Here is a 14,207-nt window from a genome sequence, read left to right as displayed (position 1 = left end):
TATTACAATATTATATTGTATTATTATTATTATTAAAATTAAACCCGTTGCGATTATATTAAATACCAGTATAATTATACCATCGTTGACAAAAAAAAGCAATATATCGACCTGTCCTAATCGCCACTATAACGTATCAGGTAATATATAATATTAGTTTTAGTTATTACACTCTTATATTTTTAACCACAGTGAAAAAAATTCATGTTTCATCCAAATTGCGATTTCGTTCTGCGTCTGAACCACGCATAGGCGTATACAGCATAGTGACATTTGAATCGCGGGAAAAGGGTGGTAAAACATCCAATGGTTATATGATTTTCAGGTCACACACAATTCCGGTACCTATATATATATATATTTTTATAAAATATGAGTAAGCACGTACAGTTATTCGGACGAGCCCATTTGGCTATACGCCTCAGTACTATTACATTACTTATATTATAAAGAAGAAGCTAAAGAAAAAACATTTTAATTACAACAATTTTTACTGAGTGATCGAATAGTAGGTATAAATAATTTCAAAAAAATGTTTTCGGGTAGGAGTAAAATAAATTACTTTAAGAACCATATCAAAATCGGTATGTGTCAATTTGCCATTGTTAAGACTTAGGAACAATCCATTTATCTTTTATTGATATTTATTTGAACTTGAAGGCTTATAAAAAAAAAAATTGCCTATGTATTTTTAATATTTTTCAACTTTTGTTGTAACAATATATATTAGCCTTGTATTAAATTGTCAAACTTTTTGAACCAATGAATACAACTTTATTCACATTTATAGAAAAAAATTGAATATTTCCATAATCAACTCAAAACGAGTCAACATTTTTTTATCAAGTATAGTACATGATAAAATAAACAATTGGAGTAAAAGTATCTTTAAAAAGTTAGAACTGCTATTATGAGAAACCATGTAGGTACCTACTAAATTTTCAAGCTCTTTTTAAAATTATTATTACATATTTTCATATGCCTTAAGGGGATCGGTGCTGATTTTTCGAATTTTCCGGTTCTACAAAATTTGAAAATTATATTTTATATTTAAGCTCCCACTTTAATTATAATACTTCTCCATTAATCTAATGCCCAATACCTATTTAGGGAGGGGGGGGGGTTAATATGGTGCTTTAAATTAACATGTATTCTTTCGTAAATTTTCTTCAAGAAGTTTAGATATCTTTGTTTCTAACTTAAATATAGTTTTTTTTAATTATTTAAAGGGAACTATCCCATTGCTTCTTTATTTAATAAGATACCTTTATGTTCCAAGTTTTGAACATTGATATCTTCAGTGGCATAGCCAGGATTGTGAAATGAGGGCGGTTTTAAGTATAAATTAAACAAAGTTTTTTTTACAGTTTTCGTATATAAATAATACATTTATTAGGGGGAAATGTCAATGGGTGGGGGGAGGGAGGTGTTTAACACGGTAACGTTGATTATAAATATTAGTAATAATCAATAATAGTAATTAGTAGTTTTTACAATGTTTGGCGGTTGAACATTTGCAAATAACCAATGAAATATATTAGACTAGTCAACACTATTCTTTAAATAAGAATTTTTTTCATCTAAGAATGGTCTAATCATTTATCAAAGTATCCTTCATCAAATAAATTGTCAATTAATTGTACAAGATTGATTCTATTTGATATTTATGTTGTTATTCCCCAGATCTTGGTTAATATATAAATATATAATATATAAGAAGGTACAATCATGTAAAAAATACTTATTAAAGTATTCAAAATGTATGCATAGAAATACTAATTTTTAATTTTTAATCTCAACATCATTATACAAATTGTATTTAAAATGAATAAGTAAATAATTAAAAAAAAAAAAATAATAATAATTTGTTAATTATCACACATTGTAAGCATTACATAATATGTATTTATTTTTAAAATTATTTAAATATATGCATACAAATGTGTTTTTATTAATGGTATGACTATTTTAAATATTCTGTCACTTAAATACATAATTTACAATACATTTTGTATATTTATTTTTTGTACATACCTCATATTATATTATAAAAGAGGTTAATAAATTAAACAATCATACATTATTATTAAGAGACAGATATTAAAGTAGCAGTGAGGTCATTACTAATTTATAATAAATTTGCAATACCAGAGCATGTTATAAAATTAACCAATGTTATATTTAATTATTAGTAATATTCATTTAAGATCATAAATAGAGCGAGACAAGAAAGTTATACATTTTTAAAACATTAAATATTTACTCTAAAAAACAGTCAAAGAGAAATCAATATTTTCAGTAATAAATTAAAAATAGTCAGTATTAAATATAAATGATAATAGTCTACTATTTATAAAATGTAAATATTAAATTGGGGAAAGTTGGGTGATTCTTTATTTCTCCTTCTGGAAACTTTTTACAGCTAATAATTTTTTACATAAAAATTGATCTAAAGTAAATTATTCAAGGAGTTATTCTTAGTAAAAGTATTCAATACATATTATTATGTTATAATATCAATTTTATTTATTGCATTACCAACATTTAATTCAAAACTTTTAAGTTCTTCAGGCTTATGTACCCAAGTCCCAAGTTTTAATGACTTAAATGTTGATAATAATTCATTTTTAGCAGCTACATAACTCTTATTTTTATTTTTCAATGAATCATAAAATATATTTGTTTCATTATCAATAAGAGTTGATAAATTATTTGTAGCACTACACAGTTTAATATATTCTTTAGCCAATGAGGTTTTACATACTCTGGATAACTTATTTTCAACTGTTCTACCCATACTTCCTTTAATTATTTCAATTCCTTCATTTATAATCCAATTCACACAGTGAGGTGATAATGTAACAGATCTACGAGGAAGTATACCGTAACCACGAAGTTGAGGTTTCTGTAGTCTATAAGTAAAATATAGTTATGTAATAGAGATTTTAACATAAGCAAATTGTTACTTACTTATAATTTTGTGGTAATTCATCAATGCTGTTTTCAACACGACCATAAATTGTCCGCTTCATATGATTTATATTGAACATACTTCCAATTGATATTGATTCTAAATAGATGGGTTCAACAAAATTTGATAATAAATTGCCCTGTAGTCCAAGTACATTCCATCGTGTTAGTTTGTCTGAACATGACATAGTAACAAGACGTTCACCCTGAGCAACACCATCGTATGTCTGAACTTCTCTACCAAATACAGATACAGTGCCTGCACCATTTTCGATTTTTGATCGTAATAAACCACGGTTTAAACGATTAGACTGTTGTTCTGTATCACAGAAACTGAACACTCTAGCTTCACCACAAGGAGCCGTGTTTATGTACAAGTGAAATGCTATATTTTCTGCTAATTTGAACTTACATTTTTTATCATCTGAGATAAATACAGGGATAAATATAGAAGGAAGGCCTTTCACTGATTCCATGAGTTCTTTATAAAAGAATTTCAATAGGCATCTGCGGGTCAATATTTCTGCATGGCAATCATGTAAAGATTCACCACTTAGGCTCAAATAGTTACCAGATAAACATTTTGTACCAGTAGCCAAACAAATTACTTCTGCTGACATCAAATTATCTTTGGTCATCTATATAAACAAACAATAGGTAAATTAATACACATTAAACAATTAATTATTTACCAATAATTCATTTACTTTAATAATACTTGCAATGACTGAGTATTCTTTAAATTTGATTTGATCAAATTCTAATTTTTGGTATACTATATCTGTAATTCTAGCAAAATGATCAATAATTTTAGCATCATTATAATCAGTACGCAACATTTCTATTTGATTTTTGAACTTATTATCTATTGGCTGCACATCATACAAGGATTTTAAAGCATTACGACATGCAATTTCTTTTGCTTCTTTTTTACTTTTCCCATAACCTATGTACTTATTACCAGAAACAATGACACTAATTGTTTCTAATATACCATGGGACTGCTCATGTTCGTATATCAAGGTTTGTCCTGGGAATATTTCATGTAGGATGCATACTGCTGATGTTTGATGTTCAGCCACTTGATGTTCTATTGCAAGTTTTTTTGATAGTGAGTTTTCTATTATATCATCAGTACATTTTCTTTTCCCAACTTGTGTATCACTTTCTACAGTATGATTAGCCTTAGAATTAGAACCATAATTTAAAGTGTATAAATTGAAGTTCTTTATTGCATCTATTTTAGCTTTTTTTTTTGAAGACCCGCATCCATCAAACCGAAGATTTTTTAAATATAATGAAACCTTGAAAGTAGGCAAATGTGAAGGTCCCTCACACATAAAAGGAGACCACTCATGATTAGAATGAGTTTCATTGAAATCTCTTAATAAAGTTGTATTTTCAGTATCGATTGGCTCATCCATACTTGTAAATAGTGTCAACTTAATTTACCAACAATAAAAACCATAATTTTTTTAAGTCTATAAAAAAAAAATTTGTTTTAATTACAATTATAATTATATAATATATTTTATTGGGTGCATAAAAAAATTAAAATGATAAACAAATAAATAACAAAATATACATCTATAATTATTAATATACAATAGTCTAATGCCGGATTGCACAAAACATTTAATGAATCAATAATGAGCTAAATAAAACAAGATTTAGTGGTCCATGATTGGTCAATTAAATTTAATAAATTGTTTATGCAACCCAGCATCAGCCTTTTATGCACAAATAAGGAATTGAGACTTACATTTGGGAAACCAGTTTCCATTTTATTCAAATAAAAACTCGATAATTATTTTATTCTCATCCCACTCAAAAACTAGATATTTTTCTACTAAACAAATACCTACTCAACCAATACAATTTTTACAAACAATATATTTTACTAATATTACAAATATCAACTTAACACATATTTTTTTTTGTTAAAGATTATAAGTACCTAACATTACATAAAATTATTTGTTAATATATGACTGATCCTTTAATTACAGCTGGGATTTTAAAACGAGTATAATTAAATTATCAGATTTTAAATTTAAACACTTCTAAAAATTAAAAATTACTAAATAACTCAAAACAATTTTGTTAAAACCTAGTAACTGACATATTTTAACGTTTAACTCAAATTGTTGGTGTTGATATAACTATTAACAATTTTGAATAATTAACTTTCTTAAGTATCTGCTACATGAAAAATTCTTATATATAAAGGTGCCGACTGTTCAACGTCTAAATGATTTTTAGTACCCAAAAATAGTCTTAACTTACATTAAAAAAAAAAAACAAATCCTTGCAGTAAGTGTTTGCAGCATTTGTTCAGAATATAAAAATTAAGAAAAATATTAGGCTGCAAAAATAAAATAACTTTTATGTATCACTATTTACCAGGGGTCACCAATTGAATATGGACAACAAACACTTTTTTTATGGACCCTGAGTAGTTTTTAAATTTGTATAATATAAATATAAAACAATAAGTGTGTCATACCTATAAAATATACATTATGACAAACATTTTTCAGACTAAAAATGAAATGTTTTCTTGTATAATTGTCTTATAGATTCTGAGCGGAGTGACAAAGCTAGTGGTTTTACAATGGTGTTTATTTTTTTACTCACTTTTGTGCACTTACTGTACAGCAGAACGACATCCACTTCCCCACTTTTTTTAGAATAATTTTTCTATAGTAGGTAATAATATTATTATAATAAATACCTAAATCAACTAATATAAATATAAATTAAAAAAATAAAATGTGTATTTATTAACATTGGTATGTAAGTCATTAAAACTATTTGGGACCGAGGAAAATTTGGTACGTTTCAATACGGACATTCATAGAAATTAGTTAGGGACCCCTGCAATATACCGTATATCTAAAGAATTAAATTTCCATTTGGGTATAATGTGTATTTCTTTATAAGTATTGTTATGGGTATACATTTGTTATATACTCTAGTAGTCTAGTACCCATACCCACCAATTATACACCCCGGACAGCTACACTAAACTGATGCAATGACAACGGTACACTATATAACACACAGACCAGATGTCCACCATCCGGCTCATGCGTTGTTGACACCACATTTAAATTAAATTAATAATTTTCCTATCTTGATTATTAAAAGTTGTTATTATAAATATCAGTGCCAGGCTAATTTAAATTTAAATTCTCATCATTGTTTATTAGTGACAACCCACATTTATAACTATTTCCAATTTCGTATTCATTAATTATTAATATGCCTAAATACATTTATTTTGATATATAGTCATATATAGTCACTTATAGTAATTATTATTTCAAATTGTATAATAGGTTGATACTCGAATACTTGATGAACTGTATGCAATGTGCCAACAGACACCCCCCCTCCACCATCTTTGAGATAAGCTTAGTAGACATTACAAGACAACAATTTATAATAATATGTCTAAGGATAAGAAAGGTAAATAAGCGTGCTCATGAGTATTGGAGTGGGAGGATATTATAGTATTTCGAAATAACGACGGAATCGGGATTAAGAATTGATATCATTATTCATGATAAATTAACGTACTGTAACATAATAGTACCATGGGAATTATTATTTATTCTATCTCGGCGGAGGGCGAACGAAAGTCAATACAATAAGCGCAATACGTCGATATCCGCACCAGGACGAATAATAATATAGGTACCTTAGGTAAGTATTACACGTTCACGTCCGTCGGGATATTTAATGCGTGAAAAACTAATAAATAATAATATTGTAGGTGCAACAATATCCGCCACCAAAACACAACACTAACAACTATAATCATTAATGCATAGGTACTTACGCTGAACAAATGTCTGGTTAATTATTATAACAATATAACATGTAGTTGAGTTGCGGTGTAGTAAACCGTGGACGAACGACAGCCCATCGTGATCAGATTTCGATTTCGAGATTTATAGTCACGAGTCTGTTATTGTATCGGGCGGCGGACACATAAATACGATGTAAAAAGTTTATATTATATTATTATCTTTAATAATTAATATTATGATGTAGAATTCGTACATCATAACCCATAACAATGGACAGAAAGTCGTTCAGTTTTCAACCGCAGAAATGATTATTCTGTGCTTCAAGCAAATACTATATAAATGAAAAATGAATAGGTATGAGCCATGAGGTATGTCTGCAACTTTTTGATACGCGTCGATCACTCCATATCCGCCCCCCCCCTCGCAACTCCCGTCTATTCTGTGGTTCGCCGCTGTATGTTGTAATTTAACGGCCAATGAAATGAGGCGAACTATGACTATGGTTGGGAAGGGTGGGATGCGCTAACCAGACTACGCCTCGTTTGCTGCCGACATACCTAATACCTATCTGTTTTGTCATAATACCACAAAATTATTCTGTGATGATACGATAATGCAGATTACAGGACGCTCCGTGATAAAATCACCTTGATTAAATAATGTTCTATGACTCAGGGCGAACAAAATATATTGTTATCATTGCTCCCCGAGATTGTAAATAATTTGCCTATACTTTGCTAAATTATTCACGTTAATTGTAAGGAGTGAAATAGAAAACTCAAGGTGGATATTATAACATAGATTACAGAGGTGTAAACACTTTAACCACTATAAACCTTGAGGAAACTGTTATAACAATCTCAAAAGGGGCTATCAATATTCTAATGATATATTGATAAGAAATAGTTCGCCAATTTTTATATGCTATATGGTGTGCTGTATAATATTGTCGTAAATAGTATATTTTGCTTCAAGTTCTAGATACAGATTCTAAATATAAATAATATATGTCTGATTATGATCAATACTTGATAATATGTCCGGTTGTCACAGACATGATAAAGAAAAACCTTTATCATGGTCACAGAATATATCGCCAATATGGCGATCACGATTTAAGATAGTATGGTTGCACAACGACCCATTAGAAAAATGTTATCACACGGCATACGGTTTGAATCGAAAAGTCACGGGATGCGTATCAGGACGTCACAGAGCGCTTTATGAATACCACGTTGTCATTGGCCAATTTCAAATATCCCGCTTTTTTTTTATCATTTATCAATTAGGATTTAAATTATTTATTTGAATATTAAACATTATAATATTATATTATTTAATTAACAAATAAAAAGAACTATTTAACTATTAAGCTATTTACTGGAAAGTAAGTGTATTTTATTTTTTATTTTTCTTAAGTGTATTATACTTGTACACACCTTCAGTGTTAGTTAAACAATAAACAGACTTTCTAGGTTCCTTCTTCCTAACGTAGATCCAAACTTACTTAAATGGTTTAATATTAATTAAAATAGTTTTTTTTATTTTAGCTTAATAAATCCAATTAAATATATTAATATTTAAAAAAAGTTATTTCTGGTCAGGTAAACAATATTTGCACTATATTAGATTATTTAAATTAGGTAGGTACTAAGGCTTTGGGTAATGTGGTTGTCTATATAGTTTATTGATTATTGAAAAGCCCTGTTATTATTTTCAATTTTCAATTTGTATAATTCATTATTACTACACTCACATCATCAGTGGTCTGCATATAAAATTTTTTACATATTTATTAAAGGAGTAAACTTATTATTAATAGCACTATATAATTATGTGCATTTAATAATAGGTATGGTATAAGTATAACCAATCAAATTAATTCAACCTTTTTAAAATGCCATGCAAGTATTATGTACACAAACATTAAGGTAAGTAAAAAAATACATACATGCCTACCTTCATAGTCAGAGGTACCTAGGTATATGGGTTACACAATGAGCCCCTCACATCTTAAACTTATGTCTATATGCGCAGTACTTAGAGGTGTAAAAGCTGGAAAACAATTGTAGGTAGGTACCCACCACAGTACCACATATGGCACATTAGTTGAGCTCTGAATGTGATTCGATTGTCCTGAATGTAAACATGACTTCCTAAATAAATAAAAATGTACTAACAAAATTAAAATTGTTTTTAAAACTACAGGTTTAGAAATAATAAAATACAATACAAAATAAATCGTAATTAATCTTATTTGTCATATACTCTTGTGAAATACCATGCAATTTCTGAATTGCCCCCCGACATTTATGCTTCAATTTACGATGGGGGTTCGCTATCTAGTACTATATAGATGTCTGTGCCGGTTGTTTGAACGAACGATAAAAAGAGTTTATTAAATAATCGGATTAATATTTTTGTCGCGGCGTCGAAAAGTGAGTCGTAATTTGACGGAATTTAGTTTAGTGTATTGTCCACTAGGAAGCGCTTAAAAAGGCCCATTATATAATTCTGCATTATAGCCGTACAAAATGTACAATGCGCATTAAAACTTAAATTTGTACTTTTGAGTTTTGGATCTAAACCCGATATTATTGTGTGCCTAGAGTTATCAGATCTACCTATAAACTCTTAATTCTTATAAAGATTATTAAATCAATCATAATAATTACGTAAAATACGCAAACGTACGTCTTTTATAATAGTATCAACTTTTGTTTGTTTTTAGGCACGTCTGAAGATATACGAATATATGAATGAATGGGAGGGGAACAAAAGTATATGCAATATCGGAACAATTTTGTGTTTTATATATACAGTTGCTGATCCGCCGGCCCATGACCATAGATAATATAAGAAATTCTTATATTATCTATGGCCGTGACCGTGTCTACGGGTGATAACAATATTAATATTTCAGCTTATTATCTTATCGTCTAATGTATACAAAATATCAAGCACGGCTATAGATACTGACCAATAAAGTTTTACCATTTTTTCTTAAATCTGAATTTTTTTTGACGGACGTGAAAATATTGTTTAGACGAGAGTCAAGGTTCCAAGATTTAGCTGGACCTTTTTGCGAGATTGGTGATTGATTCAGTATTATTTGAATGTTATCGGTTTTGCGTAACGTATATAGTTAATGTTTACCGATTTATCGTCATTGATATTAATTTTCCAACGTCTCGTCCAGGCATAAATGTTGTCAATTGATTTCTGTAAGTTATCTGCAGTTGGCAGTTGCAGTGAGCTGACTGTTCGTGTCGAAAAAATTGCCTTGTCGTCGGCAAACATATAGCTGATTTTGTGTTGTCGTCGTTTGGTATATAATATATATCATCCGTATAGAGTAGCACCAGTAGATACAGGATAGGTCCTAAAACACTACCTTGTGGTATTCCACCTGATATGTCTTTCCATTCGGCTACCGCTTCTTTGTGGATGATTCAAAATAAATGTGACTTAACATTTTTGCTAATTTTTATGTATAAAGTTGCATAAAATTAAGTTTTTTTTTTATATTTTAAAAATTAAAAGTTGTTTAAACCTAACCTAACTTAACACAATCCGCATTCATTCCAACACTTGCTTTTATTTTCCCACCGCTTTTTATTTTGTACGTGATTTTTTTATTATGTTTCACGTTGTCAAAATTGTTTTCAAAAATATTTAAAATATCAACTAAACATTTTTGTGCCTTAAGTCCTGTGTTAAATTATGAATAATTAGTAGGTATTTGATTATTAAATTATTTTCATTTAAATCTTCCTCTATGATCATCAATTGACTCTGACAATATTTATTGTATTACTCTTTCAGTAATATTTTCACAATTCATCCCTTTAAAAATACATAATGAAATTATACAAGTACTTATAAATTACGTTCTAATATCAATCCCGCTGGCCGCCGTAAGGTTCTTATTGCAGCCACTTTTTTTATCGCATAATGCTAAATACATTTTCTAGTGCATCCTGGTTTAAACGAATAGTTAAAACCAATGGTATTGCTAAAATAATTCGTGAGTATACGCTATTGAGCTTTTCACGTATATGTAGCCTGGTAAATAATTATGGTAAAATCCTAATCATAGAGAGAAAAAAAAATATTTTAAGGTTAGAAGGTTAGTCCTAACTCCAAATTATACAAATTAAGTATCTACTATCTAGGTACATTCAAGTATAGTTTGTCTACTCTTCCGCTCGCTGTAACTCACTGAACTATATACTGTATATTGTTATACTAAAGTCTAAAAGTTCAGTGACTACGGTCTTCGTCGTCTTGCCATTTAGGCACTGTTCTGTTTCAAAGGTAAGAATTAGTAAGAACATCAAACGACTACAATAAAACTCAAACTAGGATTTTTGATCGGAAAAACTTTTATTGGTACAAAAATAAACATAAAATAAATAATAATTCACTAGAATATAATATTCCTTTATCATTTCCTAGTGGTGGAGCTGGCTGGTGGTAAGACCTACGGGATCCTGGTAACGGCCACCGCGGCGGATGGCCGACAGACGTCCGTCGGCAGCCGTTCATTCCATTCTCCGGCATCAGCGTTGACAGCAACTACCACGTCCTCGTCACAGTCGACGGCTTTCACCAAATACTATTATATGGCACTGTTCGGTCTGCTCATCGCTGGCTTCGTCGTGTTGTGCTGTAATTGTCGTGGTGGTAAGGGCAGGTGAAATTGTACGAACGACAAACATATACCAATCCACCGACAAACGATAACCGTGGTATCATATGCGCCAAACTCTAAGAATATTTATTATTTAGGTACCTACTATTAGATTGGTAGTTAGAAAAAATACTTGGTAGAAATAATACTTCCCTAAAAAAAAAAAAATACCTGTGGAAATAATACCCAAAATAAAAATGTCCGAGGAAATAATACACAATAGAAAAAATACCTGCTCGTTTGTAATTTGTAAACACAAATATTTTTAACATTTGTAATTTGTGAATATCCCTTGAATAACGTATTTAAAATACTGCGACAATACTATCACAAGAAATATAATTGTAATATTATTATATTTTATAATATTTTAATAATGGATTTTTTTTTGTACATTTTTAGTAATTTCCTGTGATAATATGTTTTATTTTATGTTGTATTATTGGGAAAAATAATATTGCTAGTATAAAATATTATATACCTATACATTTTTTAGATTCTGAGCGGAGCGAAAGAATGTATAAGAATGTATTGGTTTTACAATGATGTGTTTTTTTCTGTCTATCAGCAACATTCCGGATAGTAAGCATGCTTCGATTTTTGAGATCAACATTTTTTCTGATAGAAAAGTGAGCCTAGTTGGTACTTTTGGGAGGTCAAAATTGAAAATTCTAAGTAGTTTTAGAAAGCGTCGAGAACAACTACCGACAAATTACGAAAAACCTCTATAAATGGGATTTTAATTTCTAACGATTTGCTTATCACCATATAGCAACGAATAAAAATAATAATATTATAAGGACTACGCTACCGCTCAGAATCGTTTTTCGTATACAATTGTTTATCATTGTATTCAAATATAACATATCCATTACAACTACTGTACAGCAAAGTGGTACCCACTTGTCCACCTTTTTTAAATTTATTATGATAGGCGTATATATAATATTATTAACAAGCATAATATTATATCTATTTTGCATTTTTTAAACTTGAATGTACATACAATTATTGGGAAAAATCATATTTGGATAACATTGAAAAATACCTTAAAAAATATTATGTTTGGTTTGGTACAATAGGTGCTAATTTTGAGATTTGGGGAGGCCGAAGCCTAAAATCATACTATTATAAAATTGAATAAGTTTAGAAAAATTTAGTTAATGTTTAGGAGGGCTGTTAAAGTTATTGGTGGAGCTTGCCTACAGTAGGCCCTTTTTTCGCATATGGTACGTAAGATTTTATAAGTATCTTTGTGATAAAACTGTGTTAAAACTATAATTGACATCTAGATTCTAGATTGTACGAAGAAAATATGAAAATCAGTACTACTGATTCAGTAGATACGTGTTCGTTTATCACGGTGTTCGCATATCACGTTATTCGTTATTACTTATTTATTAACCTAGTATTTTATGCCAGTATTTTTAAAAATTAAGTTGTTTTATACATCAATTTCACAATAGTTTAAAAACGTCCAAAACATACCATTGTGTCCTCTGTCCATCATATTAATCAATATATCTAGATACCTATAGAAGTGGCTTACTTGGGGCAGTTTTGAACTTTGACAATGTATATCTCAGTTAATAATTATTGTATGGGGCCAGTAAGCATATCAAAAGTTGTCTCGTAGTCTATATACTTTAATATGGGTTTTAATTTAAATTTGTATACTTAATTCCTGATTTTATAAATATTTTTTTGTGGCTGCCCCAAGTTACCTTTGAAAGAGCTTTATCTTGGGGCAGTTATTTAATTTTGATGAAAAACTCGTTTTAACACTATTGTGTCCATCTTGGGGCAAAATACATGAAAAAAAAATGTTTCCTTATAACATTTAACGTAGGAATGTGTCATTCAAATTGTATATAATTTATAACTATGTATTAGGTAAATAGATTAATAGATACAGTTAAAAATGTGATTTTCTAAATTGTAATTATGAATATTCAACTTAAAACAAGGAAGTTAGGTCATATAAAGTCAAATTAAAAAAATAAGAAATATAATTATATTGAATAAAAAAACTGATGAATTAAAAAGATGGTGTCCCAAGTTACGCTTAAAATAAAAAACATCGATAACTTTAAAAATATTTGACATACGATGATGATTTTTTTTCATCTCTTATAGAGATGCAGAGAATAAATATGTTTCTTAACAATATTTACGTCAAGTCAATTATTACATGAGTAAATCGTGGTTGATTTTATGCTGTAAAGCTGTTAGTAAAAATCTACTTTTTAAATATGAATATTTAGTTAAGATCCCTTAAACGTACAACGACTTTGATGTGTTCTGGAATTTGAAAATATTGTGTTGATAAATTATCAGATTCAAAAATTATTTTATAGTGATAACAAAAGAGGTAATAGCGACAATAAGCCAAAATTACAGTTGTGCCCCAAGTTAAGCAGATGCCCCAAGTAAGCCACTTCTACGGTACCCTTTTTTAGTTTTTATTACCAAAATTGTAATATGTTTTATGCATTTTTCAAAAATAATATAAAAATGTAGCTACATATTATATTTAAGCATATTTTGACTGCATATTTCGATAATTTTTAGTGCAACAAGTCAAGTCCCGAACCCTAAATTTATTTATATACGAAAACTGTAAAAACTTGGTTTTAATCTATTCTTAAACACCCCCCCCCCCATTTCATAATCCTGGCTACTCCACTGATTATCTATTCGTTTAGAGAATAAATTAGTTAATTGAAAAC

The 14,207-nt window shown here is 29.1% G+C and overlaps 2 protein-coding genes across 4 annotated transcripts in view; one reads left to right on the top strand and one right to left on the bottom strand.

Annotated features, from left to right (window-relative positions):
* The window catches only part of LOC132939008 (protein borderless), a 29,019-nt gene extending 17,065 nt beyond the window's left edge, over positions 1-11,954 (top strand). The window contains exon 9 of the mRNA XM_061006004.1: positions 11,244-11,954. Within this exon, the coding sequence (XP_060861987.1) occupies positions 11,244-11,485 (242 nt within the window). The 3' untranslated portion in view covers positions 11,486-11,954. The remainder of the gene's footprint in view (positions 1-11,243) is intronic.
* On the bottom strand, positions 1,353-7,170 carry LOC132939009 (double-stranded RNA-specific editase Adar). 3 transcript variants are annotated; one of them, XM_061006007.1, is made up of 5 exons: positions 6,815-7,170; positions 5,608-5,670; positions 3,678-4,451; positions 2,971-3,608; positions 1,353-2,912 (listed from the first exon to the last, which is right to left on the bottom strand). In XM_061006007.1, exons 3-5 carry the CDS (start codon positions 4,392-4,394, stop codon positions 2,504-2,506), a joined length of 1,764 nt encoding a protein of 587 aa, XP_060861990.1. In that variant the 5' UTR covers positions 4,395-4,451; positions 5,608-5,670; positions 6,815-7,170; the 3' UTR covers positions 1,353-2,503. The 3 variants fall into 3 exon arrangements, with proteins under 3 accessions (XP_060861990.1, XP_060861989.1, XP_060861988.1); XM_061006006.1 differs by having other exon boundaries at positions 1,354-2,912; positions 3,678-4,870; positions 4,928-7,170; XM_061006005.1 differs by lacking the exon at positions 5,608-5,670 and having other exon boundaries at positions 1,354-2,912.
* Positions 11,955-14,207: the final 2,253 nt, after the last annotated feature.

Source organism: Metopolophium dirhodum, chromosome 2 (genome assembly GCF_019925205.1).
Source record: "Metopolophium dirhodum isolate CAU chromosome 2, ASM1992520v1, whole genome shotgun sequence".
Lineage (NCBI taxonomy): Eukaryota > Metazoa > Arthropoda > Insecta > Hemiptera > Aphididae > Metopolophium > Metopolophium dirhodum.
The sequence above is the reverse complement of the archived record's forward strand: the minus strand, read 5'-3'. Positions and strand labels throughout refer to the sequence as shown.